The sequence below is a fragment of the Triplophysa rosa genome, linkage group LG1, assembly GCF_024868665.1.
Source record: "Triplophysa rosa linkage group LG1, Trosa_1v2, whole genome shotgun sequence".
Taxonomy (NCBI): Eukaryota; Metazoa; Chordata; class Actinopteri; order Cypriniformes; family Nemacheilidae; genus Triplophysa; species Triplophysa rosa.
The window spans coordinates 5,940,222-5,964,380 of record NC_079890.1 but is presented as its reverse complement, the minus strand read 5'-3'; the positions used below and the strand labels follow the sequence as shown (position 1 = coordinate 5,964,380).

At 39.0% G+C, this 24,159-nt stretch overlaps 1 protein-coding gene across 6 annotated transcripts in view; it reads right to left on the bottom strand.

Moving 5' to 3' along the window:
- Positions 1-24,159, bottom strand: part of clcn3 (chloride channel 3) — a 70,744-nt gene that overhangs the window by 9,091 nt on the left and 37,494 nt on the right. For all 6 annotated transcript variants that reach the window (XM_057346530.1, XM_057346558.1, XM_057346568.1 and 3 more), the window contains 8 exons: positions 13,463-13,629; positions 13,131-13,230; positions 6,593-6,780; positions 6,372-6,494; positions 5,796-6,002; positions 2,497-2,577; positions 1,835-2,087; positions 1,097-1,389 (listed from right to left, as the gene is read on the bottom strand). In XM_057346530.1, the coding sequence (XP_057202513.1) occupies positions 1,097-1,389; positions 1,835-2,087; positions 2,497-2,577; positions 5,796-6,002; positions 6,372-6,494; positions 6,593-6,780; positions 13,131-13,230; positions 13,463-13,629 (1,412 nt within the window). The remainder of the gene's footprint in view (positions 1-1,096; positions 1,390-1,834; positions 2,088-2,496; positions 2,578-5,795; positions 6,003-6,371; positions 6,495-6,592; positions 6,781-13,130; positions 13,231-13,462; positions 13,630-24,159) is intronic.

Below are 24,159 nucleotides of genomic sequence, written 5' to 3'. Positions count from 1 at the left end.
AGAGAACCATTGAGATTCAACGTTGAATTTGTGGAGTTGGTGTGCCACCATTACGAAAGTAGTCCTCTTATCTACACGTGTTTAAATTCTAATGCAATGTATAAAAGACACGTTAGCATAAGAACATATTTATTAGCCCCCTGGAGTCCCCGGAACCCCTCCTGGATTACGTCTATGATGCTCTTTTGATCTTTAAAAACGGGGCACAATTCAATGGCATTTCAAAGCTAGCAACAGGCAGGATTTTATTCTTTTTACCCTCCAAGCTGTGTTCAGCTGACATGTACACTTAGAATGGCATGAGGGCAAGTTTATTATGGCAGATTTTTTGGGGGTGACCTATTTATTTAAATCGAATGACGTCAAACTGACTTTACCCGCAAAATCCAACAGCACTTTAAACGCACTATATGTTTTTACTAGGGCACTGCACGATTAATCGTGATTACCAATAAATCATGCTGAAATCGAGCTGGCTCGATTATGCAAGGCATCAATCATTTTTTATGCGTAGCTTGTCCGTGAAGCATGGCTCTGGGCTCAGTAGGAAATGCTGCTCGATCTAAAAGCAGTATGAGTTTGAGTCGCTTATAACGTGCACTTAAAAAAGCAACACCCATCAAACATGATCATTATAAATATACTTTATTATCATGAAAATACCTGAGGAGGCTTGAGTAACAGTGATAAAAACATGTCCTTAGGCATTTCCTAGAACTACGTGTGTTATGGTCTTCTTCTGCAGTGCGCATTTGGAGTTTCTGCACGAGAGCGCCCTCTGGCTTTCGGGTGCAGCAGCATTTTACCGTACTTCACTTACAAGCGGTGCCTAAATCACGTGATATATATTTCGGTTAATCATGCACAACCCTAGTTTTTACGGTTTTGTTCATGTTTTAATTTAAAAAAAACCTGAGAATAGCAACTTTAACCAAATACTATATTACTGAAATAAATGTTGATCGAAGTTAACGGCACTTAATTTTACAGTCCTGATTTCAATGTACTTTTGTTGTAAATTCGTGTATTGTAAATTAAAGTGCAACCGAAAGAATTGTTCCTGTGAACTGCCCAACAGCGAACGCTGGATGCTCACCTTCAGGCCAAAGGTAAAGATGGTCATGATGATTTTGAAGATGAGCGCCAGGCTGAGCTGCCACATGGCAGAGTAAACACCTGGCGTGGCGGCAGCCTCCGAGCCTTCTGGGTATGCTTGACTGCCGTTCATCTGACTTCTGTACTGACAGAGCTGTGATGATTCCAGTGGGCCGCAGTCTGTGAACAGCTCCTTAATCAGTTCGCTGGTGTTCTGCCGCGTGTACGGGTTTGGGAATGCGATTATGGCCGTGATGGCCGCCACTGTGATCACCTCCAACACTGGATACTTTCCTGGTGTAACAGTTTGACACATTATTCAACTCATGATATTAACATTATTATTTAATAATCATAATATATAAAAAAACAGTTCATCCAAAAATAAAAATTCTATCATAATTTACAGTCATGCCATCCATCACAAAGCCATCATTAAATGGTACCATTTGATTTTTGCGTGCCTCGTAAAACGTTTGGTTTCAATTTCACGAAATCAGCTCAAAACATTTCTTATATACCTATCATTTAACTTACGATTACTTTTTGGAGCATCAACATGTTGGGTGGTATGCATGGACATAAATGGACAACAAATTTTTGTTAAACTTTTTGTGCTCCACTAAAGAAATGAAATCATATACATCTGCGAAAGAATAAACGCGGGTGAGTAAATTAATAGAGAATTTTCTTTTTGGGTGAACTATTCCTTTAATTTCACATTACAGTCAATTTTTACCAAAGCGTGTGGATTTGCGGCGCCGGCACCAGGCGATATTGGCCCGAATGAAAAAGGCCCCCCATAGGCCACCGAAAACCCCCAACAGGATGAAGGGGAAAAGCTCAAACAGGTACCAGGGTGTGTGGTATTCAACATAGAACAGCACCAGCCGGCTGTTCCCGAATGGGTTTATGGAGCGCAGCACAAATGCTGCCACCAGAGCAGCAAAGAACGAGCGCCACAGAGTCTTCAGTGGGAAGTAGTAACTGACCTAAGGGGAAAGACATCAGTACATCAGTTAAGCTAGATACAGTTTTTAAGGCGTGCAATTAGTCTTGGAATTGGTACCATTTTGTAATGCATACAATCTGTTATATTGATTCTGCAGAAAACTGGGCAATGTATTTTTTTTCAATGTTGTTATTGAGTTTTGACATTCAGCAGAATTAAACACGTCTTAAGGCTAAAATACACTACAAGACTTTTGCTCAGACTTTTTGTTTTTCAGTCTGGACTTGTTGGAGAAAGTCTGTGCCAGTCTGCAGATTTGATCAGTTAGTGTGTTTCTATCTGAAACTTTCAAAAAGTCTGCAAGTGTATGAAGTCTAGTTAAAAAAAATCTGTTCAGATTTTAAGTCTTGTAGTGTATTCCAGCCATTAGATGAAGATGTAAAACTCACCTCCTCTAAACTGAAAAGTACTCCTCCTATAGGAGCTCCAAAAGCAACAGACACACCAGCAGCTGAAGCTGCAGATAAAACCTGCAATGGGAGAAACACAAGGTCATGGAAAAGTAGCACAAAACAAATCAAAAGTTGAGAAAATATTGTCATTAACCCGTCAGAAAATAAAAAAAATAGGTTGAAACGATTTTTTATCAAAACTTGGTTTTCATTAAAGTATTAACCTATAAGCTTTGTATTACTACCATATATGTCCAAAACTACAAACTGCCCTCTCTCTCTTTATTGTTGATGACAGTGACTCTCTATACAGAGCTCAACTCCAAGGACTTTTTGGTTAATTCTGGTTCAGATTATTAGCATTTAAAGACGAATAAACAGTCAGTAATAAAATAAGAACAAATTACAAACAATAGCACAAATAAATACAACCAGGGCAGGAATTGTTCACCCAAAAATGAAACTTCTGTCATCATTTACTCACCCTCTTGTCATTTCAAACCTGTATGACTTTCTTCTGCAGAACACAAAAGAAGATATTTAGAAAAATGTTGTTGACCGAACAGCGATGGCAGCCATTCACTTGCATTGATTTTGTGTTCATACAATAGAAGTCAATGGGTGCCATCGCAAATGAGAGAAAGTCATACAGGTTTGAAATGACAAGAGAATGGGGTGAATGATGACAGAATTTTCATTCTTGGGTGAACTATCCCTTTAAAGGACTGCGGGCCACTGGAAAACCTGGCGACTGTTTAGATATGAAACTAAAAGTCACTATTAATGAGTGAGTCTAATTCTAATTCTAGAGGTTGTCTCACCGGGGAAGGTTTTTATATTAAATTGTTAATAGAATTTGTAAAGTGACTTTTACTTGAAATACTTGACTGTTGTGTATTTATTTTGACCTCCCAACTTAAAACCAGTTTTTCTCGAAATTCTGTTTCTGAAAATCATAGCGATCAGCCGACTTCAGATAACCACAACTTTTGTTATAATACAAGGTAACGAAATGAAAAGTTTTAAACCCAGCTTTCATATGGTAACAAAATCTGTATTATGTAAAATTTTTCCCAGATCGCATCATATTTCTCATTACTTGTTTTAAATCCAATCATTTCAGCGTTTCCCATACAATGCATTTACTTGGGCGGACGGTCCGCCCAGGTATATTAATGGCTGTTAAGTATATCTGGCATCACATTTTGTAATTTTTTATCCATCTGTGATAATGACCTTATCTGTGATCGATTTACTAGTGGATAAACAGCGCTTCCGCATCTTCTCTCTTTCCTGACTTGTTTGGTGTGAGTGGAGTGTGGCCGTGTGCACATCCTCCTCTTCCGTGTTTGCATGCACTCTCTTCCGATGAGCTCCATGTGTGTGCGAGCCCTCGGCCTCTCGTCCGCACGTGTAGTGTATTTAACTGTCACTTGCATTTAAAAGCTAAGAAGCGTTCATAATACAGCAACACATTGTCAAGAACGGGCAAACAGCATATAGACGCTCTATAATGTAGATGTACTGTATTGTGATTTTGTTCGACGGTGTTGCATTTATAAATCAGGATTTTAGCAGCAGTTAAAATGACTGCTGGTGGCATTCAGTTGTAAAATACAGCATAATGTGACAGATCAGAGAGTAGAAGAAAAACAGATATCAAGTGTGTAGGGTCTGGTCAGATCAAAGGTTATCATTTGGGATCGTAAAGCACAACAAGCTTCAACCAGGCACCAACGAGTCTGGTTCAACTGCCCTATCTCAACACCTTCATCACTGACCAGATTCCAATACTCTCCCCTGGACTTCAAAGGAGGTTCTTGGGGGGGGCAGGGCTGTTCACCAAAGTGAGAAAAGCCATGTGGCCCCCCAGGGACTGAGAGCCTCAAATTCTTCCAAAAGAATGTCTCTTTCTCTCTCCTTAGCCACAAAAGACTGGTTTAAAGTGTATACACATGAATCTCCACATTGTATGCTTGTCTTTGTTATTCTCCTTCACCTATAACCTCAAAGGCATGTGTGCTTAGTGGTATTCTGTCTATGTTTACATTCTTGTCCAAACTACAGGTCAATGTGATTATATCCCTTTCATGGGTCATATCTAAATGTTTCCCTCTTCATTTCTTAGAATATGGTGTATAGCACAGTAATGTATTTTATACCATACTCATTTTATTTTATTCGAAGACTATTCCTGCTCCAAACTCCCAGGCGACCATAAATGCAAATTAGTTAGTGTGCCGGACAAAGAAACATGTTTTTGCGCCCAAAAGCATCTCATCACATTGGATCGCTCACCTTGGAGGGGCGTGACGCCCCCGGGGTTAAAACATCTGTGCCCGGAGGAAAGAGTGCTTGCTCATGTTCGCTCGCTCGTGTGTGTTCGCGCCCGCTCGTGTTTGTTCACCCTCCCGAGACCTGTCTCTCTCCTTGGAGACAGCTTCTTCCGGCAGTTTGCTTCGGCTAAGTTCGTTCTACCTTCGTCAGCCAATCCGGTTCTAAGAAAGAATCCGACGGACTCACCCGCTCGCTTTGAACTCATCAGGACTGTGAAACCTTTTTGCACGCGCACCAGAACTTGTCCCAGCACAGTCAGGAAGCCAATGCAAGTATCTGATCTATTTCTAAATAGCTGCGCTTAAGCTTTGCCCCTTTTAAATAAGGAGATTGTCCTTGATGGTTTATGCAGATACGAATAGCTGATTTAATACTGCCACTCTTTGCTTTGTCTATTTCTTTCATTCTTTACTGCTTTTACGTTTTATGTTTGTTTGTTTGTTTGTTTGTTAGTGCTTGGTCTTTGTTAGTTAGTTGGTTTTATTTCTCCTTTAGTGTAGTAAATAAAACCGCATTTGTATCCACGCTCGAATCGTTTCTGTGTTTATTTATCACATATCAACGTCACTTAAACTGCTTAATTTCGTTAAGATTTCTGAAGTGGTACTGTACTACAGTAAGAATATTGTTTTTCCAAGGCCAGGAAAGTAATATTTCTTAGAGTTGATATACGATCTGCTGATCACTCGCTGGACGAGTACATTTAGTCTGTCGCTATTATTAATTCAGCTGCATCAGGTAAAGAGTATAAAATAGTTAATGGTTAATCACCATTAATTATACGTATGTTACTGTGGTTAAACTCATAGTTTCCCCGAAATACACTACAAGTGCTAACATTAACACGACGCAAACTCGACGTGATGAAGTCACCAGCACCACAAGTCTGTCAAAATCCTGTGGGAAACACTGCAAGACTGTCTCCTAACCCTCACACGGTTCTGGTTCTAATGACTAACCTCTCGTTTCTTGGCCTCATTTTTGCTGTATTTGGGAAAGAGGTAGGAAAAGATGTTGCCACAGCAACAGGCGACGTGGACCAGCGGACCCTCCTTCCCGAGACTAAGACCTGATGCCACAGCCAAAACCAGAGTGATGGTCTTTATCAACAAGGTCCATTTCCCCAAGTACCCTCGAATAATGAAGCCGCTCAGAATAGTTTTAATCTAAAAAAGAATTCAAATAGAAAAGAGATGAGATGATTTCAAAGTACAAAACAGACATGCACAACCACTCAAAGTCAACCCTATTCTATAATTCTCCTAAAGTAAAGCTATTTGGCTGGTTAGGTTTTCTAACAAATGTGTCAGTGCACAACTAGTCTTATTTTCTGAATTTGATTTGCAGAGCACAGCGCGTGATGTTGACACCAGTTGACACCAACATTTTGGGCCAACTGGAATGCAGACTGCAGATTTTGGGTTCACTACTAAGGTACTATATCAGAATATGCTCATGTGTGTATCTTTTACAATATCACGTCAAAACTGATGCAAACACAGCAGTCGTTGCTTTTAAGTCATATGTAAGATTACCTCAGGTATTCCAGATCCACAGGCGTAAGGGGCAAACACCTTCACCAATGACACGGCCAGGAAGGCAAAGGAAAGTGCCCAAAATGTGAACATGAAGTAGTTCATTATGTAGGAACCAGGACCCTAAAGGACACAAGAAGAAATAATTATAAACCCAGACTGAACCTCAATGATGCTTTTTATCTGGTGCACGTTAATACAGAATCTGTTAATGCTCTGACCTCAGCTTGACCCAGAATGAGTTCGGCCCATGTCTTCCATTGGGGACACTTGTCTCTCTCAGCGAAGGTGGTCTCGTTGGAGCCCCAGCAGCACTGCTCATGATTAAACCACATTGCACTGAGACACACGCCTTCCTTCAGGTCGTTCATCCAGTCGGCGGCGATGTCTATCAAACCGGCTAAAGCACCTGGCAAAACGAGAGGACAATTTGAGGTCTTGTAACAAATATAGTGTTTTTAAAATAATAAATTTTTCTATTTTCCATTTTTATTCAAAATGTTCTGGATCAATTATGGTTTGTGTAAAATTCCGATAAAATTTGTGCACTTTTGATGTTCAAGTTTTGCTGTGAATATTTAACAGATATTGTTAAATATATCATTGCGACGTAAATGCGCTCTCTGAACTTACTGTATTTTAATACAACTGAATGCCCAATAAAGCCCGAAGTTGTTTACATATTTAATGTTTCCATTGTCAGACATAAAATAATTGTTACTGACTCGACACATGAACATAAACACTCGTCTGTAACTATGATAGATGCTTGTAAACGCTTTTTTGTAATCATTCATTCATTCATTCAATCACTAACAAATAAAGCAGTGGTTTGGTTATGATTGTGCTGCTTCTGCTGCTAATTGAGCGGAGAAGATGAAGAGAGATACATTTTTCCACTCACTGAAAGTTAAAGTTTTTCCAAAATGACGCTAGATGCTATCGCTTTCTGAAGGAAAAAGCCTGTAAACACTGCACCACTGGTGCACCTGTGTGTGTGTGTGTGTGTGTGTGTGTGTGTGTGTGTGTGTGTGTGTGTGTGTGTGTGTGTGTGTGTGTGTGTGTGCGTGCGTGCGTGTGCACACAACGCGGGGGTATGAGTGAGTGACAGATGCATGCTTTGCAGAATCAGATCAAGAAACATCACGGCAAACAATGCCACAAAGATCGTTGTGTTATATTATGAACTGTAAAAAACATCTTCTGTTCGTTTTGAAACTCTGACGAATTCAGCCCTATTCGCACGGGATTAGTATTACCTGGGGACCTCTGGTCATTTGTAATAATTGCAGAGATTGTCTGTGATCTTAATCCCGTGCGAATCGGCCATGTCTGTAATTTGTAAAGTAAAAATTCCCCCACAAATTACCTACCATATTTTGACGAACACCAAGGTCCTGTGATAATATTAGTCCAGTGCGAATCGGCATCTCTGTGATTTGGTGCGCTCATATATCATTTTTCAAGGTTTATCCACCGTTTGCGAATAATGGAGGCTGTTTTGAAGTGTTTTGATATTAATATTTAATATTAATGTCATTTAATATGTCCCGGGATCGTTAGATTTTGTTCATTCACACTGCCAGTGATTTTCTGGAATCTGTGCGTGCGTTTACACACATTCCGTGAAGATCCCGTAAAGACACATGGCGTAATATACTGCAAAGTTATGTAATGTGCATTTTTTTTGTCGTGAAATGAGGGTTGATAACGGTGAAAGATACTTGTGTTTTTAGGTGGCTAAATAGCGCAGTTTGTTATTATTACTGCCTTCCTTTATTAATTGGGCCTAAATAAAATAGGCCTAAATAAGATCTCTTTTTTTGGTTATTATTCTGTAGCATATATTGTTGCCTTTTGCAAATGACAAAGACGTCAATTTAAAAAAAACTTTTGTATTTATATGTTTATTAGTAAATGCAGAACAACGAAGAGGCACAAGAACGCAAGGTAGGCTATAGCCCAACGAGATTAAGCTAAATATAAGCTAAATATAAAATGTCATATGATAACATATACATGCAAATTGTTCAGTATTGTTCAGTGCAAATTTACACAACCTTAATAAAAAAATATAACGGAATCCTGCGAAGTTAAAATGAGCCAGTATTTTTGCAACATAGCCTAATGCAATACAAAAGGCAAAAGGCTATTACTTTTTTCAGTTATTGCTGGGATACATACAGAGGGGTGATATAACAGTTTCATGCATTCTTACTTCTTTACAATGTTAAACGTGCTGTCTTCTCATGCTTAACATGGTCAACTTGTCAAAAAACGAGTTGGGTGTATTACGTAGTATTTCTGTGCTCCATACACTCCCCCAAGGTTCGTATAAGTTTCGGAAAGTTTTTTTTGAACATGAAAATCCATTTCGAAACAACTTTTCTTAGTCCCTTATTTGGCAATTCTCAGCAAGTTGAAAGGACAAGCCCACCCACGGGTCAACATTTAATGTGATTAATGAGTGGTGAATGAAGCGCTTGTGATAAGTGCAGGAAAGAGCGAGCAAAGAGCTTGTGCACTCCCTCTGTCTCCAAACTAAAGTGTGTGTTTGACTTCATTCTGTGATGCGAAGACCAATCAGCATAAAACATCGCAGGGCAGACTGCTCTGCTTTTAAAACACTCTCACGGAACAATGATGTCATATTCCAGTCGTTCGGTTCTGCGCAGTGCTTAATGAAGTCGAACATGTCAGTTTCTGAACTGTCTCTCGAACACAGTGGTTCTCAAACTGGGGACCGTGGCCCCCTGGGGGGCCCAAGATGGATCCAGGGGGGCCACAGATTTTGTGGCATTTTATGAAATATAGAAATTTATCATAGATTTTATGCAATCAAACATCAGAAAAATGACACCACCAACCAAAAGAATTGAGGTTCCAGCATTGTATAACTGAATATTTTTGGTTTAATAGAAATTCCTTTGAATGTCTTTAAAAATGTCTTTATATGGGGGGCTGCAAAGCGATGCACTTAACACAAAGGGGCCTTACAACGAAAAAGTTTGAGAACCACTGCTCTAACACATTAATCAAAAGCAAGGTTGGAAGACAGAATCTATGTTTCACGCGGCGCATTCTGATAATTTTTTACCTGAATTACAGCTGGGTGTGAATTTGCTCAAAAACATGTTGCCTTTTCTTCCCTGTTTTTTCTTCCGTGTTGACTCCTATCTTTTGTGATGTCCTAACAGCTGTGAATAACAAACAGCGCATCAATGTCCGCTAATGTCCGATTCGCGACCTAATGACTCATTTGAACCGAATCATTTTGTTGAAACAACTCATATGTCAAACACTGAACTCACGAGGACTCACTGTCTGAACCCATCAAATCAGTCACTGAAAACACATCAGAACACAAGCGTTCTTAGACCATTTAACAAGAGTGTAAGATTTAGTATTTAAAGTTCTTTTATGACAATGTGTAGTAAAGTACATATATAGTCATTTAGTTCTGACCTGCTTTTGAGTTAGTAATAAATACTGTCATTTAAAAATAGGGGCTGGCAAATGAATGCCAGTGCAAAATGACAGCTTTTTGCAAAGACGACAATAAAGGAGGATTGTGAAGAGTGACAGGTTATGTTTGTATCAGATCATTTCATAGCCAATATATACAGTGCCCTCCACAATTATTGGTACCTAAAAATAAAAAAAGTTGGCGGTACTTAATTTTCATAAGACCTGGTAGCACCAACGTACCGAGTCAACCGGGTACTGATGCTCTGTCTGACAGGTTGTCAGTCGGAAACTTTTTATAGATGCAATAAGATGTGATGAGCATATAAGCGCGGCTCCGATCCACAAGAGATGCGCACAGAAATACTTCAGATTTAAGTCATATTACGAAGAAAACAAAGAGAGTTCTGTGGTGAAAGGAGGAAACATCCGGATTTATTTTTTACGGTTTTAAATTCTGTTAGCGTTTACATAATGAATGTGTATCATATGTTAAGTTAAAGATTACATTAAAATAAACGTCTCTGTTTGCGTGTTAATTTGTTAGCGCCAATGCTTATCCAATCTAGTGTCTTATTACCCATTTAATGCTTTTATAACTGTAATGAGGTAAAATAAAGGCGAGGACACGATGGGGTTTACAGTACCTATTTTATATAGGCCTATCCGAAATCTATGTGCTTGAAAACAATAGATGTATGACTAGCAATGTGTATGTCTTGGATAAATACAGTAACTCTATTAGGTTTTAAAAGCCAAATTTAAACTCAAGAAAAATCTATCTGTTGCATTTATTATTTGAATATACAGTTACCTTAATACAAGTAATCTGGTCGCAATGTCTCATTCTCGTTTTTTAGGGAACCGAGGTTACGAAAGTAACCGGAGTGTTCCCTTTCGAGAATGGTTCACTTCGACATTGCGTCAGAAGCACACGCTATGGCTCAGCCTAAAGTGGAGCAGACAAAGAAGCCGAACATCATAACGATACAGTGAAGAACATGATAAACAATCCCAACTATAGACCATATTGATGCGCTGATTAGGGCAGCAAATAAGTAAAATACCAATCATACGTGGTGTATACATTAACATACACAGCGAGCTGAAAATTCACTGGCGCTAAGGCAGCATAAAATAGAGTAATATCACTAACAGAGGCCGCTCCTGCCCGGGCTCTCAGGTTTACATGACCTGATGGAACCCAGTCAGGCAGCCGTAGATGGTGAGCTTACCCAGACGACTCGGGAAGCTAGGGAAGACACATCCAAGCTGTAAAATCTGCCGCTGTGCATATGCCCTGAACTGACGCACCCCTAGACCATGCCCATGAAGAGGCTATAGCTCTCGTAGAGTGGGCTCTGACATTAAAAGGGCATTCCATACCCTGGCTCGAGAATGCCGCTATGACGATCCAATGCGATAGTCTCTGTTTCGAGACCGGACATCTCATAGTGCTGTGCCAAATTTACCTTACTCACTTACAAATGAGGCAAACAATAGAAGCAATAGGAACAACATAAGGACAACAAAAAGCATAAATGCATTAAAAACTGGTCTCATATAGCCTACCACAGTATACAAAGCAAAGGATTTTGTTTTTAAGGATAGAAAGAGTAGAAAAGAAACAGAAGTCAGAAATAATCGGTGAGGTGTTGAATGAAGAGATGAGTTTTCAGCAGATTCTTAAAGATGGCTACAGAATCTGCTGATCTTGTAGCGGTGGATACATCATTCCACAAATGTGGAACAGATCCAGAGAAGGTACATGAGAGTAATTTTTTCCCTTTTTGGGATGGCACTACAAGACGATGTTCGTTTGCAGAGCACAGGGATCCGGCGGGTATATAGGTCTGTATTAGCGAGTAAGATATGGGGGTGCCGAACCAGTGGTGGTCTTGTAGGCCAGGAGCAGAGCTTTGAATTTGATGTGAGCGACTATAGGGAGCCAATGTAACTTAATGAAGAGAGGAGTGACGTGTGCTCTCTTTGGTTCATCGAAGACCACTCTTCCCATTCTGGATCACCTGTAGAGGTTTGGTTGTGCAAGCTGGGAGTCCAGCCAGTAGCGCATTGCAATAGTCCAGTCTGGACGGGACAAGAGCCTGGAGTACGACTTGCGTAGCATGCTCGGACAGGAAAGGTCTAATTTTCCTAATGTTGTAGAGGATGAATCTGCAGGACCGGGTGGTGCTGGGAACATGATCCGTGAAGTTTAGCTGATCATCGATTACCCCTCCCAGGTTGCTGGCCGTTTTGGAAGGTGTGATGGTTGATGAGCCTAGTTGAATGGAGAGGTTGTGATGAGTTTTTGGGTCAGTCGGGATTACAAGCAGTTCTGTTTTTCCAAGCTAAAGCTGCAAGTGATGGTCCTTCATTCAGAGTGAAATGTCACTCAGGCATGCTGAAATGCGTGTAGAAACAGTTGGATTGTCAGGCTGAAATGGCAAGTGGAGTTGTGCATCATCCGCATTGCAGTGATAGGAAAAGCCATGTTTCCGAATGGCATAACCTAGTGATATCATGTATATAGAAAAGAGCAACGGTCCAAGCACTGAGCCCCAAGGCACCCCTGTATTGAGATGTTGGGACTCAGAGACCCAGACTCCAGGATACTCTAAATGAGAAGTAGTGATCTACCTGAGAGGCAAGACTTGAACCACTTGAACCAAGACTTGAACCACTGATACTGAATTAAGTCAGCACACTAAATTAAATAAACTGCTCTGCGACTGTTCTGGACAATATAGCACAGATTTATTCTACTCAAATTGTATTACCGGTGACTTGCAATAGACCATCTGCAGACCTGTGATGTGTGGTTGACTACTGAAATGAGCCACAAAGACACCCCTCTGACTTGAGACAATTATGATGTTTAAAGGCATACACATTAAAGGCAAATTTATTGTGAACCAATATAATTTAGTTGCAATAGAATAGATTTTTAAAGTGTATAGTGCATGAATGCTGCTGTGGTACAACAAGCTAGTCACATGGCATTTCACAACAGGACAAAGTGAGCAGTTGACTGGGCCTACATTTCACTTCCCAAAATCATTTGAACATTAGCAATGCAAACTAGACCTCAACACCAACATTACTGATCAATTTTCCAAGTAAAATATTCATTAACTTGTTCACCACATGTCATGTGATATTATTTTGTAATGAATTATACTGTTGCACAATTACACTGTCCATCCATATCAATGACTCAATCCACTTTTTAATCACTTCCTTACAGCGAAAAAAAATCTGAATCTGGTGATGATCCTTGAAGCGTGTGCTTACCTGACGCAAGACCTGTTAGCGTGACCACCAGCCACCCTGACCAGGCATCATACAGACTCTTGGTAAACTCCCATGCGGATTCCTTCTTTTTACTGTTTATCTAAAAAATATATACAAGAATATTTGTGTCAACAAACATAACTTCAACTGTTGATTGTTAGACCACAGTATAATACCAAGTGAAGGCGGAAGGTAATTTGCCTAAAAATCTTTCATTCAGCCAAGTCTCCTACTGTGTGTGCATTCTAGCAAATGAATGAAAGCCTTATCCATCAGATGCTCTCTCCAGGTTTTCTTTAATGTGGTAAGTGGAGTAAAAGTTGATGCATTACCTTGCGATGGCGCTCTCTGTCTTTGCACTTTTCTCTGACCCAGTCAATAGTGTGGAAGTCATCATAGGTGCCCACCCCTGGAATAGGCTCGTCCAGCAGGTCCAGCAAGTGGGTGGAACTGCTGGCCCCTCCTCCACCACCACCATTAGACATGGTGTAGTTTGACCCTAACGAAACAGAGACGGAAAAAGTCACTTCAAGACATGCTAAAGGAGAGAAACAAGGGGACAAAGTGACCAAGGTAGAGTTTGAAGTTGTAATGTGATTTAGTAAAGATTTTATTAATTGAAAAATTTACATTTAAATAATAAAAAATAGTTACAATTGTGATTTATAAAGCAGAAAATTACAATGTACTAATCCCAAGAGACACGTGCAAAGAAATGTGTGCATAGCAGCATCATACAGCCAGTCAAACGATTTGACTGGACAAAGAAAACTGACCCTAGAAGACAATTAAATGTAGCGGTTCTATAGAGCCCCATGTAGCTTCAGTGAGCATTTTAAATAATACATTTTAAACAATATTTGCAACGTGCCCAGGATTGCGGCGTTATAAAATGAGGCGCGTCTTTATACATCCCGGGCTACACTAGGGATGGGGAGTCGACCCTTTATGTCTCTAAAGTTGGATTCGACTCCAAGACAGGAATCGACTCTTGTCGACTCCTTTTCAACTCCGTAAAAAACTTGTTTTTACTCAAAACGGTTAAATTGTCTTTGTGATTGGCGCAAAGCAACGAATAACATTTGAAAACCAATCATGTTTAAGGTAAAAGTCATACCTCTCTGACTACACGTTATGAATGCGTCGCAATGGTCACGCTATGCTTAAATGTGAGTCTGTGCGCATAACTGGACACAAATCAAAATCAAGTTTGTGGAAACAATTCATTAAGCATTTCATCCAGCTTAAAAACGTAAAAAATCAGCAACAGCCAGGAAGTCACAAGTCATATAAAGTTCTTGTTGCTGGGTTATTATAGCATATAATGTTGATTTTAAAATGACGAGTTGATCTTTTTAAATACTTTTGATTGTTAAATGCCCAACACAGAAAGGCAACGAGTTACATAAAGAAAAGAACACAAGGTAGGCTCAACGTCTTTTCTCTTTAAAAAAAAAAAAGTGTTGAATTTAGCCTAGGGTGAATATATAAACTCTTAAACGAAAATAAATACAAATGTTTTAGGCTTGTTTAGCGCACATTTATGGAGCCTAAAAAACAATGAAACGCGATGTCTTTAAGTACAAAACAATCATTTGTGTAACTGTAACTCTGCAAAATCGGTGCAATATAAAAATTATAAAAATAATAAACGAAACAAAATGTCTAAGCTTTACCATAAGTCTATAGAGTGGGCCTGGGCCGTCATGTCCTTGCGCTGTGTGCGCTTCTAAAACCACATCGGTGGTTTACACAATACACAAATGCATGTGTATTTGCTAGTGACTTTGGAGATTGGCGATATTCCCAAAAAAGCATATCACAATCTTCATAACAAAGAATTTTGATCCACGATCTGAATTGAAATACGGGGCTGTAAATTAACTTTTTTGCACATAGCACTGGTGCTACAGTGGTTTAAAGTTTTGTAGCACAGGCCAAACAGTTGTCCAGGTAGCACAAGTATAAAACGTCTGTTATCATCTTTAAAAAACACAAATGCAGATCATCACATAAACAGACTGGTTAACAACAAAGGACATTAATGTTATATACAAATGGATCAATTGGGGCCATATAATTTTTAGTTTACCAATTTTTTATTCTTCTGTGTTGTCCAGTTTTTACTATACAATAGTGTAACGAGGAAGGCGGGACTAGAGCTGTGAGGGGACGGGGCGAGGCCGGTGACGCGAGTGATAATGAGTGTCAGCTGCACGTTGCACCGGTCTCGCATCTCTCACAGAGCGGAAGCATAAAAGGATGAGCGACAGGAGTGAAGGACGAGAGAGGACCAGGCCTGGACATTATGTTAAGTTTTATTTATGTTTGTGTGGCCGGCAGTTGGTAGCTGTCGGCCCTTTACTTTTGTTTTGTTGTTTGTTCATTTGATTAAAAGTTTGTTTAACGTTCGCCGGTTCCCACCTCCTTCCTTTGAACTGTATTACAAATAGTAATATATTTGTCCACATAAAAATACTATAGTAGCCTATACTATAGTATTTACTAGTCCTATAGTAAACTGCAGTAAAATTCCTAGATAATGTTGTGTTTTTTAACCTTATTATAGTAAATATTAAAGTATACTACAGTTGATCAATTTACAACAAGAATACCAGAATTTGCTAAATCAAATACTATAGAACACTACATTATTTTTTCATTCGAACCTAATGTTTCATTTCATACATTATAACCTGTGTTCTATTTTGACGGGTCGTCGTGAAGACGCTCCCACAATAGACACTTGAGTTTCAGTGCGTGTAGTAGAGGTTTTGGGGATTTTTTAATTAATCGGCCGATTGTGCCGCAAATTAGGCCGATTAACAGCCAGGTGCATCTGTGAGCAGCTAAGCGTTGTTGTGGAACATGTGACGCTGCCTCTTGCGGCATAACACGGTGATGTCCCCCTCTGCCTGCTAACTTTTTAACTACCTGATAACTTCACAAGAAAATGGTAAGGCTTAAATTATTTTTATCCTTCGTTCTTAATCTAGCCTTGTATATTTCATTGATTAAATATGATGCTACTTGAGAATGCGTGTAACTTTTTGAAACTCTATTGTTCAACCACATAGTTTAGGCTACATGTATGCACGGGTACCAAAACCTGGTGATGTGACGAGCCCAGCGGCTAAATTATTACAGTTGTCCGCATTGTATAGCTAGATAAACTCCGACGTTATAATACTGTTTCTGCACCGGAGAATTTCTCTCCCTCTGAGGCTGCGTGTGAGACGGAGCAACTCGCACTATGCAGCCATGCCTTGTTAAAAGAAGAAACTTCTGGCTAAAATGTGTCTGTGGGTAGTGGTATAAGATGCATTTTGGTCGATCTTTCTATCAAATGGACAAAATAAGTGCACACAATTTACAGATAAACATACAGAGGGAAGCGGGGTTTTTTCTGCTCTGCTGTTAGAAATCTGAAATGGAGAGAAAACACTCTTGCAGCTGTTTAAACACATTCGACCACAAGAGCGTCTACTTTCCTGTCAGGCTAGAAAAAGGCTAAAAGCTAAATATAACTAAAAACGCAGTTATGAGCAGCAGGCTGTATAATGCGAGTGATTTTTTTTATTTTTGTTTTAACTTAGATTATGACCATTTGACTAATAGCAGTGTCTGCCAACAAACATAAACAAAAAGCATGCTTCAGAACAGTTTGAGAAGGTGCTTAAAAGTTTTGAGCAATGTATTATTACTATGATTAGACTGCTATCTTGTGCCCTTGCAATGAACACAGGGTTTTTCCTGCATAGAGAAATTGGAGGCGGCCGCCTCCGTCAAATGTCGTGCCGCCTCATGCTCTCGCCAAAATTATGTTGCGAGTCTTCACAAGAAATGCTGCGTGCATTTAACAGACTGTCATTTGTAACTGCAGTTGCGACATTACGCCACAGTGGAGGCGCTGTTTCGTTATCAGCACACTGGGGCGCTAAACAGAGTTAAAGAAAACAAGAGCCAGCCTGTGTTTCATGGCTGTTTGTTTTGCATCCAAGTACGTTTAATTTCTTGAAACTTATTAAATTAACATGACGTACATCATTGTAATGTCTTTAGCTGTGCAGTTGGATCATTGAATCAGCGTATACTGTACACAGCGAGTTCGCCAGTATGAACGCACATTGTGTTCAGAGCGACTCGCACACGAATGACTCATTTGAACAGATTAATTTAAACTATTGAACTTTTCAGTCACTAGCGAATATAAGAGATCACTGAATCATTTAAAGTGAACCACAGAGAATGCAAGATGTGAATGAGCTTTGCTTATTTAGAAAGACTGGTTAATTCAGTTGGCTATTGTGGGCTGAAAAGTTAGTTGAAATGATAAAAAAGCTTTATTTGATTAAAAAAACATTTCTGTTTGGTTGAATAAAGGTAATGTTTTATATAACTTAATTGTCATTTTTATCTAATTTTATTAGAACTTTTAATATGTCAAACTCAAAGTCACTTTGGTTGCGGTCACTTTGCTTTGGTCACTTAAAGGTACGGTAGGCCTACGTGTGTGTGTACAAGATCAAGATGGCACCACCTCCGCCTCATTTTGAGCCAGGAAAAACCCTGGAACACTTAGTCAATCTTTCTCTATTAAGTGCACTGATTTGAAGAGACATATCTTCAATAAATACTTAATTTAAGCAATATTCTGTATCACTTCTTATTACTTAATTCGATTTTATGAGATGAAGTTGGAAAAAAGAAAATCGGCCTCATAAAGTGGCCATCGGCTGGCCTGATTTCTAAAAATCGGCATCGACCAGAGAAAAACCCATATTGGTCGACCTCTAGTGTGTAAGTTCAGTGACGGTAGTTTTTCTCAAACAGTGAAAACAGTTCAACCGCTCAGTGACCGCTGCTGCTTCTCCCGCCAAAGAGTAATTGGAGTAATTCATGACACAATTTTCAGTTTTGGGTGAGTATGCCTTTAAAGCCCAAAATGCCTACACTGAACGTTCAACAATCACCACGAGTGTAAATGATAAAAATGTGGCTCTTATGAAAGCAGAGAACTAGGTCATCTGGATGACAGACTGAATACATGTTCAGTTCTGAGGTCAGCTGTAACGGTAGCACAACGCCTCATAATCAGCTAATCAGCTTTCCACATAGATCCGTCATATGGAGCCAGCCAGACGTGAGCCGACACGTGGTGTACATACAAGTTCACTAAATAGCATCATATGTCAGAGAAACCTTCATTTGTACTAGGGCTGTGGCGGTGATGGAATTTTCTGTGTGGTGATTTTGTGTGCGATATTACCTCAGTCATTCTTATTTTGGTTGCAAATATACTGTACAATATATGCTCCATAATAATTGTTTTCAAATGACAGACGTTTTAAAACAAATTCAATACTTTGTTGATCTGCATTCACTAATAAATGTAAAGAAGAGCAATGAGGTGCAAAAAAAAACGCAAGGAAGGCTACAAGCCTTTTTTCCTTAAAAAGGAAAAAAAGACCTAAGGCCAACCATATTATGTTACATATAAATATAAACTATCAAACGAAAATATATAAAAGCAAATTGTATAGGTTTCATACGAGAAAATTTACAGAGCCTCAACAAAGTACAATCGAACAGTGGAAGTTATGAAGTAAAATCAAGTAAAAATGAGCCAGTCTTTGTGCAACTGTAACACTGGGCACACCAGAAATCCCATGTTATTTAGAGATTTTGGCCACAAAGCTGCAATTAATATTAGAACGTTTTTTTATGTCGCGCGTCACCTCTTGTGTGGACACGGCAAAACAAATGAAACGCAATAGGCACTGAATATTATGGCAGGGCATTATTCCATATTATATTATTTTGTTATTATTCAAGTGCCACAATTTCATAAGTTTATAATTAGACTATATCCAAAAACAAGCCTACACTATCCTGTGTTTTGTTCAAAACATGCAACGCGAGTTTGTAAAAATACAGAATATCTAATTAAGCTCACGCAGAGTGCAATAATATACAGAACAATAGCTACATAAACATTTGAGTGAGTATATGATCATCATATTTATATTTAGCATGTTTTTGAGGAAAAGCAAGCCTGTCTAAATGTTCGTGTGAAAGCCGCATCTGTTAACAGTATGCTGGTGGCTGCAGCCGTCTCTCGCTCTTATCCATCGCACAGGTGCTGCAGATACAAACAGATGTGTTTTCAAAGTTGCTAATTGATCAAGTTTATTAAAGGGAACCCGGTGTATAGAGAGATGTATGGCTTAATGCGTTGTAATAGCCTTACACTACTAGCATTTATCGTTAGAAACACATCAAATATTTTCAGTTCTTAAAAAAAACATAAATGTAATACTCATTTTAACCTAAGGAGGTTTAAAAAGAGTTATTTCGTATGAAGACGCAAAATATTCAGACCGCTTCCAGTGCTTCTAATAAGCTAAGCTATACTCGGCGAGTAACGTTAACTCACAGTCTCTAGCAAAATACATTTTAAACAAAACCATAGACTATCATCTTGTCATTATGAAGAATAATGAAAACATTGGAACATCTTGGAAAGAGTAGCGTCCTGACCGTCACCGTACACACGCATGCTGACTGGAGATTGACAGACAGCACCAGCGGAGGTCAGAGTTTCTTAATTATGCTATATTGGAGTATTCCTCGCATAAAGCTATCTAATGACAAGTGCATTGGTGGTTTCATGATAGTTAGTCCTTTTTGAAGCTTAAGAGTAATTTAAGCAGGGTCACAATCTGCAAAGGTTCACATACACTAACTTACACTAGTACAATAGCGTTAATGTAAATCAATTATGTAAATCGTAGTGTTAAAATAAAGTAATTTATTATGAAAGTCTACATCTACGTTCCCCTCTCTGTCCGTTTGTGATTGCGTGTCCATGCTGTGATGATCGCATTCCGGAGGTAACGTTAGGGGGAATTCCTCCGTCCATTCACTAACTTACTGCGTCCGAGGCTCTTGATCGCTGTTTGTCGGGTGTATTATACTTTCTCTTGTTCTGCTGATTAACTTACACACGCCTGGGAACAGAAACTGCTATTACAGCAGATAAACATAAATAATACGACGCGTCGACGCATTTCACGCACGTCGTTGCAGCCCTATTATACAGTATATGCATGAAGTTTAAGACAAAAAGGACATAAGCTCGTAAAAAATGAATAAACGTGAACATTGCAGTTGTTGTGGTTGCTTGCCATCCTCTGCAGTTGAAACCTAGCATTTAATTAATATAATAATCAGACACGCACTAAGGTTGTGCGAATTGGGGAAAATATCTAATTGCGATTTTTTTTACAGACATTGCGATTGCGATTTGATTTGCGATTCAATTTTTCTAAGTCAAGCTTCAGCTCAATATTGTCAATAGTGTGAAGCACAGTATGGGTATACAGCCCTACAAAGGCAAAAGACCTTAACTCGCTAGAGTGTGAAACTGAGAATTTGTCCAGCCAAATTATTATAGGTAGGACACTGGAAATCTGACAATTAGATGTTTTAGAAATTAAATTTATCTACTTAAAAAAACATGAGCTTAAACTTGACTTTTGACCCCTATTTTGAAGTTACTGTCCTCTGCCTTTGTAGTGTCTGCAAAAAGTGAGAAGTCACGCCAAGGCAAAAAGCAGTAATTTCCACATTATCAATATTCAGCTGCTGATCACCATTTACAAAACTATTATTGTAACCTGTATAATGTTTTACTTTTTAAAAATAAATAATGTTTTAAATAAAAAGGTTCAAAAGAGAAATATGCAACGATGATAAAATAAGTGATCCTTATATGAAACTAAAACCGCCAGTAGGGGGTGGGAGGTAAGTAATTAAGTGAGTGACACATCAAATCATTGACTGTGTTTATGAATAGGTCATTGAATCACTGAATCTCACTTCAAAGATTCTTTCAAAGCAACAGATTCATTCACAATAATTGCCTCGCCTAAAGGAAGATTTGATTTAAGTGAACGCCAGCCAAGCAGGTTGGAATAATGCTCAGAATTCTTGTGGATTGTTGTGGATTAAACAACTTCGATGACATTCATTGCCATGGATTTTATTGGGTTACAAGAAAAGGTAGGATATGGATTTAATTGCGAACTGTACTGATTTTATGTGTGATCATGCTACATGCTACGCTGTCACAGCATTGGAGTCAATCTTGCAACCAGTGTGCAGACCCAAACTGTCACGACACAGTAACTTCATATTTACGCACAGCTAAACAAAGCCAGAGTACCGTAACTCAATAAGAGTGTTCCAAAACAAAGTCAAAGAGCGGTAACAAGTGTTACGGTGTTCTGCCTTGGTTTCCTATGGGCTTTTGGAAGTTACTGTTAAGACGACGCATTATTTTCTCAAAAAAACTATGACATTGACTCAAAATACTTATGCACGTGATAAAGGAAGTCTTGAATATCCCAAAAATATCACTAACTAATTTTCGACCAAAATCGAAGTTACGGTCTTTTGCCTTTGCACGACAGTTAAATTAAAAAAATTAAAAACATTACAGAAATTCTAATTGTTTCCATTAAAATCATTACAAAATTCCTTTTGTAGTGCATTTTGGACATTCTTCAAATATTAATTACTGTTGTTCTATTGGTTACCAGCTGCCAGATTATATCACATCAATAGAATCCAAACACCGGTGTACACTACACTACTATAGTTTCCATTAAAACAAATACTCCCATTATAACCCTTAAATCCATGAAATGTTTTATTGTGTTAGTTAATTATTAAAATTTTACATAGGTTACATTTGTTTTTGAAGTATTTGGGATTTTAAAAACAAGTAGAAAATGTGCTGGATGTTTCATTTCATCCAAGTGAAATTAGCAAAACAGTAAAATAGAATTTACATTTGTTTGAAACGCGGAGCCAGGCGTGAGTTGACACAGGGAGTGCGCGTGCGTCAAGCCTTGTCCATATTGCCAGATGCGCTTGTGGAGACTTGCGGTGTGGAGCCGTACTCAAGTATAAACGAGCATTACGAAACAGGCTGTGTGTGCGCGTCAAGATTAAATGGCTCGCCCAAGAGACGCGCCGCACAGGGCAGAGACGCGCGAGTATGACACAAGCTGTGTGTGCACGTGTCAAGTTTAAACGGCTCTTCCGCGAGACTATGGAAAGCCAAAGTATTCATTAACGCCTGGTAGGGCGTCTTATTGCACACTGACGTGTCAAAAGCATGCGATTCGACAGCAAACGCACGTGTGATTTTCCATGTAAACGCACGTTCTCGACGTGCGATTTGCGGTAACAAAAAACCACGCGTCGGAAGTGTGCGCTTTTTGTATCAAAACGTGCGTTCTTGACGTGTGATTTGCTATTGAAAACACGCGTTCTCGACGTGCGCTTTGGAGCCACCGAAAACACACGCTTTGAGTGCGCGATTTATCCGGCCAAAACGCGCGTTTTCGACACCCGTTTTTTCTTGTGATAAACGCACGTTATGAACATGTAATCGGGTCAACCAAGCATGCAATGCCAACGTGTGGTTCAAGAGTCCAAACAGGCGAAAAGAACGTGCTCTCTTCATGTCGAAAGCGTGTGCTCATTTTTAGGGCTTGAGTGTGTCATGTTTTGTCCGCTAGATGGCGTTAGGACTCCTGTTGAAGCCAACCCAAAACAACATGGAATTATCGAGGACTACTGATTGTAATGATGCGAGTTATTGTAATGAAGCGGATTATGATTGTTCAGTTATTATAAGTATAATTTAGCTCCACAAAAAAAAGACAGAGCCTGCCTTGCGTATGAAACATGACATTTTTCTTTTAAATGGCCGTGGGAGAAGACAGTGGATAAAATATACTTAATCAAGCCCAAAACTTTCTAAGGTAGTTGTGAGGTACATATGTATATGCCACATTTATGTGACCTCCCCTGATATTCAGCCTTTTTGCTGTGGTGCTTCAGCTCCTCCCACTCAGGTTGCCATAATGAGACTGTATGACATAGGCTATAATGTTTCTTTCTGCAGGTGCGTTGTGCCTCAGAAATATTTTGTAACAAGAAAACAAAAACAACTCTTGGTTGCAGTGGCCGGTTCAGATAGAAGGTTTAGTTAAAATTATGTTTACCATGAAATGAGGGAAACTGAGTTTTCTGTTTCAGAATGGGAGGTAAGTCAATCTTGAGAAAGCAGGGTAAGTCAAGCTCGTGAGGTAACTCAGTTACCATGGTAACTTTGTGAATGTGAACCTAACCTGGGGCCAGATTCACAAAACATTCTCAGGAAGAAAATTCTTCACAACTGCCATATTTTTTCTTAAATTAAATTTAATAGGAATGTTTTGTCTTCTGGAAAAAAGTCTTAAGACAGTTCTTAAATTCTCGAAACAAAAGCGGTCGTAAACATCTTCTAGATAGCCTTACAGTTGTCTTAAATGTCAAAAGGTAAGATGTTATGCATGTATTTGGTTGTTCCACGTGTGACATGTATTGAATTGAGCCGGAATCACAAGTTCGAATGTTTACATTCCATTGAAGAATTTCTAGATTGATTTAATAATAATAATAATAATAATAAGGTACTGTCTTCAGTTTGTTATTTATTTTTTTCTTTACATTTATAGGGACAAAAGTGACTTGAAACGGAGAGGGTCAGAAATGTTATGACATAGTAACACACAAAGGTATTATAAAAATGTAATATAATAATGCTAGCTAATGCGGTCGTTAATGCCATTTAACACAGTACGCTAATAGGCTAGAATGCGAGTCGATTGTTACACAAATAAATACACGGCCCTCACAAGCAGGCGAGTATAATAATCGACAAAACATATATTAATTTTTTTATTCTTTCAAAAACTAAAGATATTCTTTATAAAATATTTGAGAACTTATTATGAAATGTTCCAGAATCGCACTTGTGAACTTTCTTACAAACTTTCTATAATTAATCTTACATTATATCTTAAGAACAGTTTCGAGAATCCGGCCTTGTCGGTGGCAGGTTTTCTTCGGTAAACCCAAAGTTCCTTTCGGTCTCTTCCTTTCAAAGAGTAAGCTTCATTCACGCTGAAAA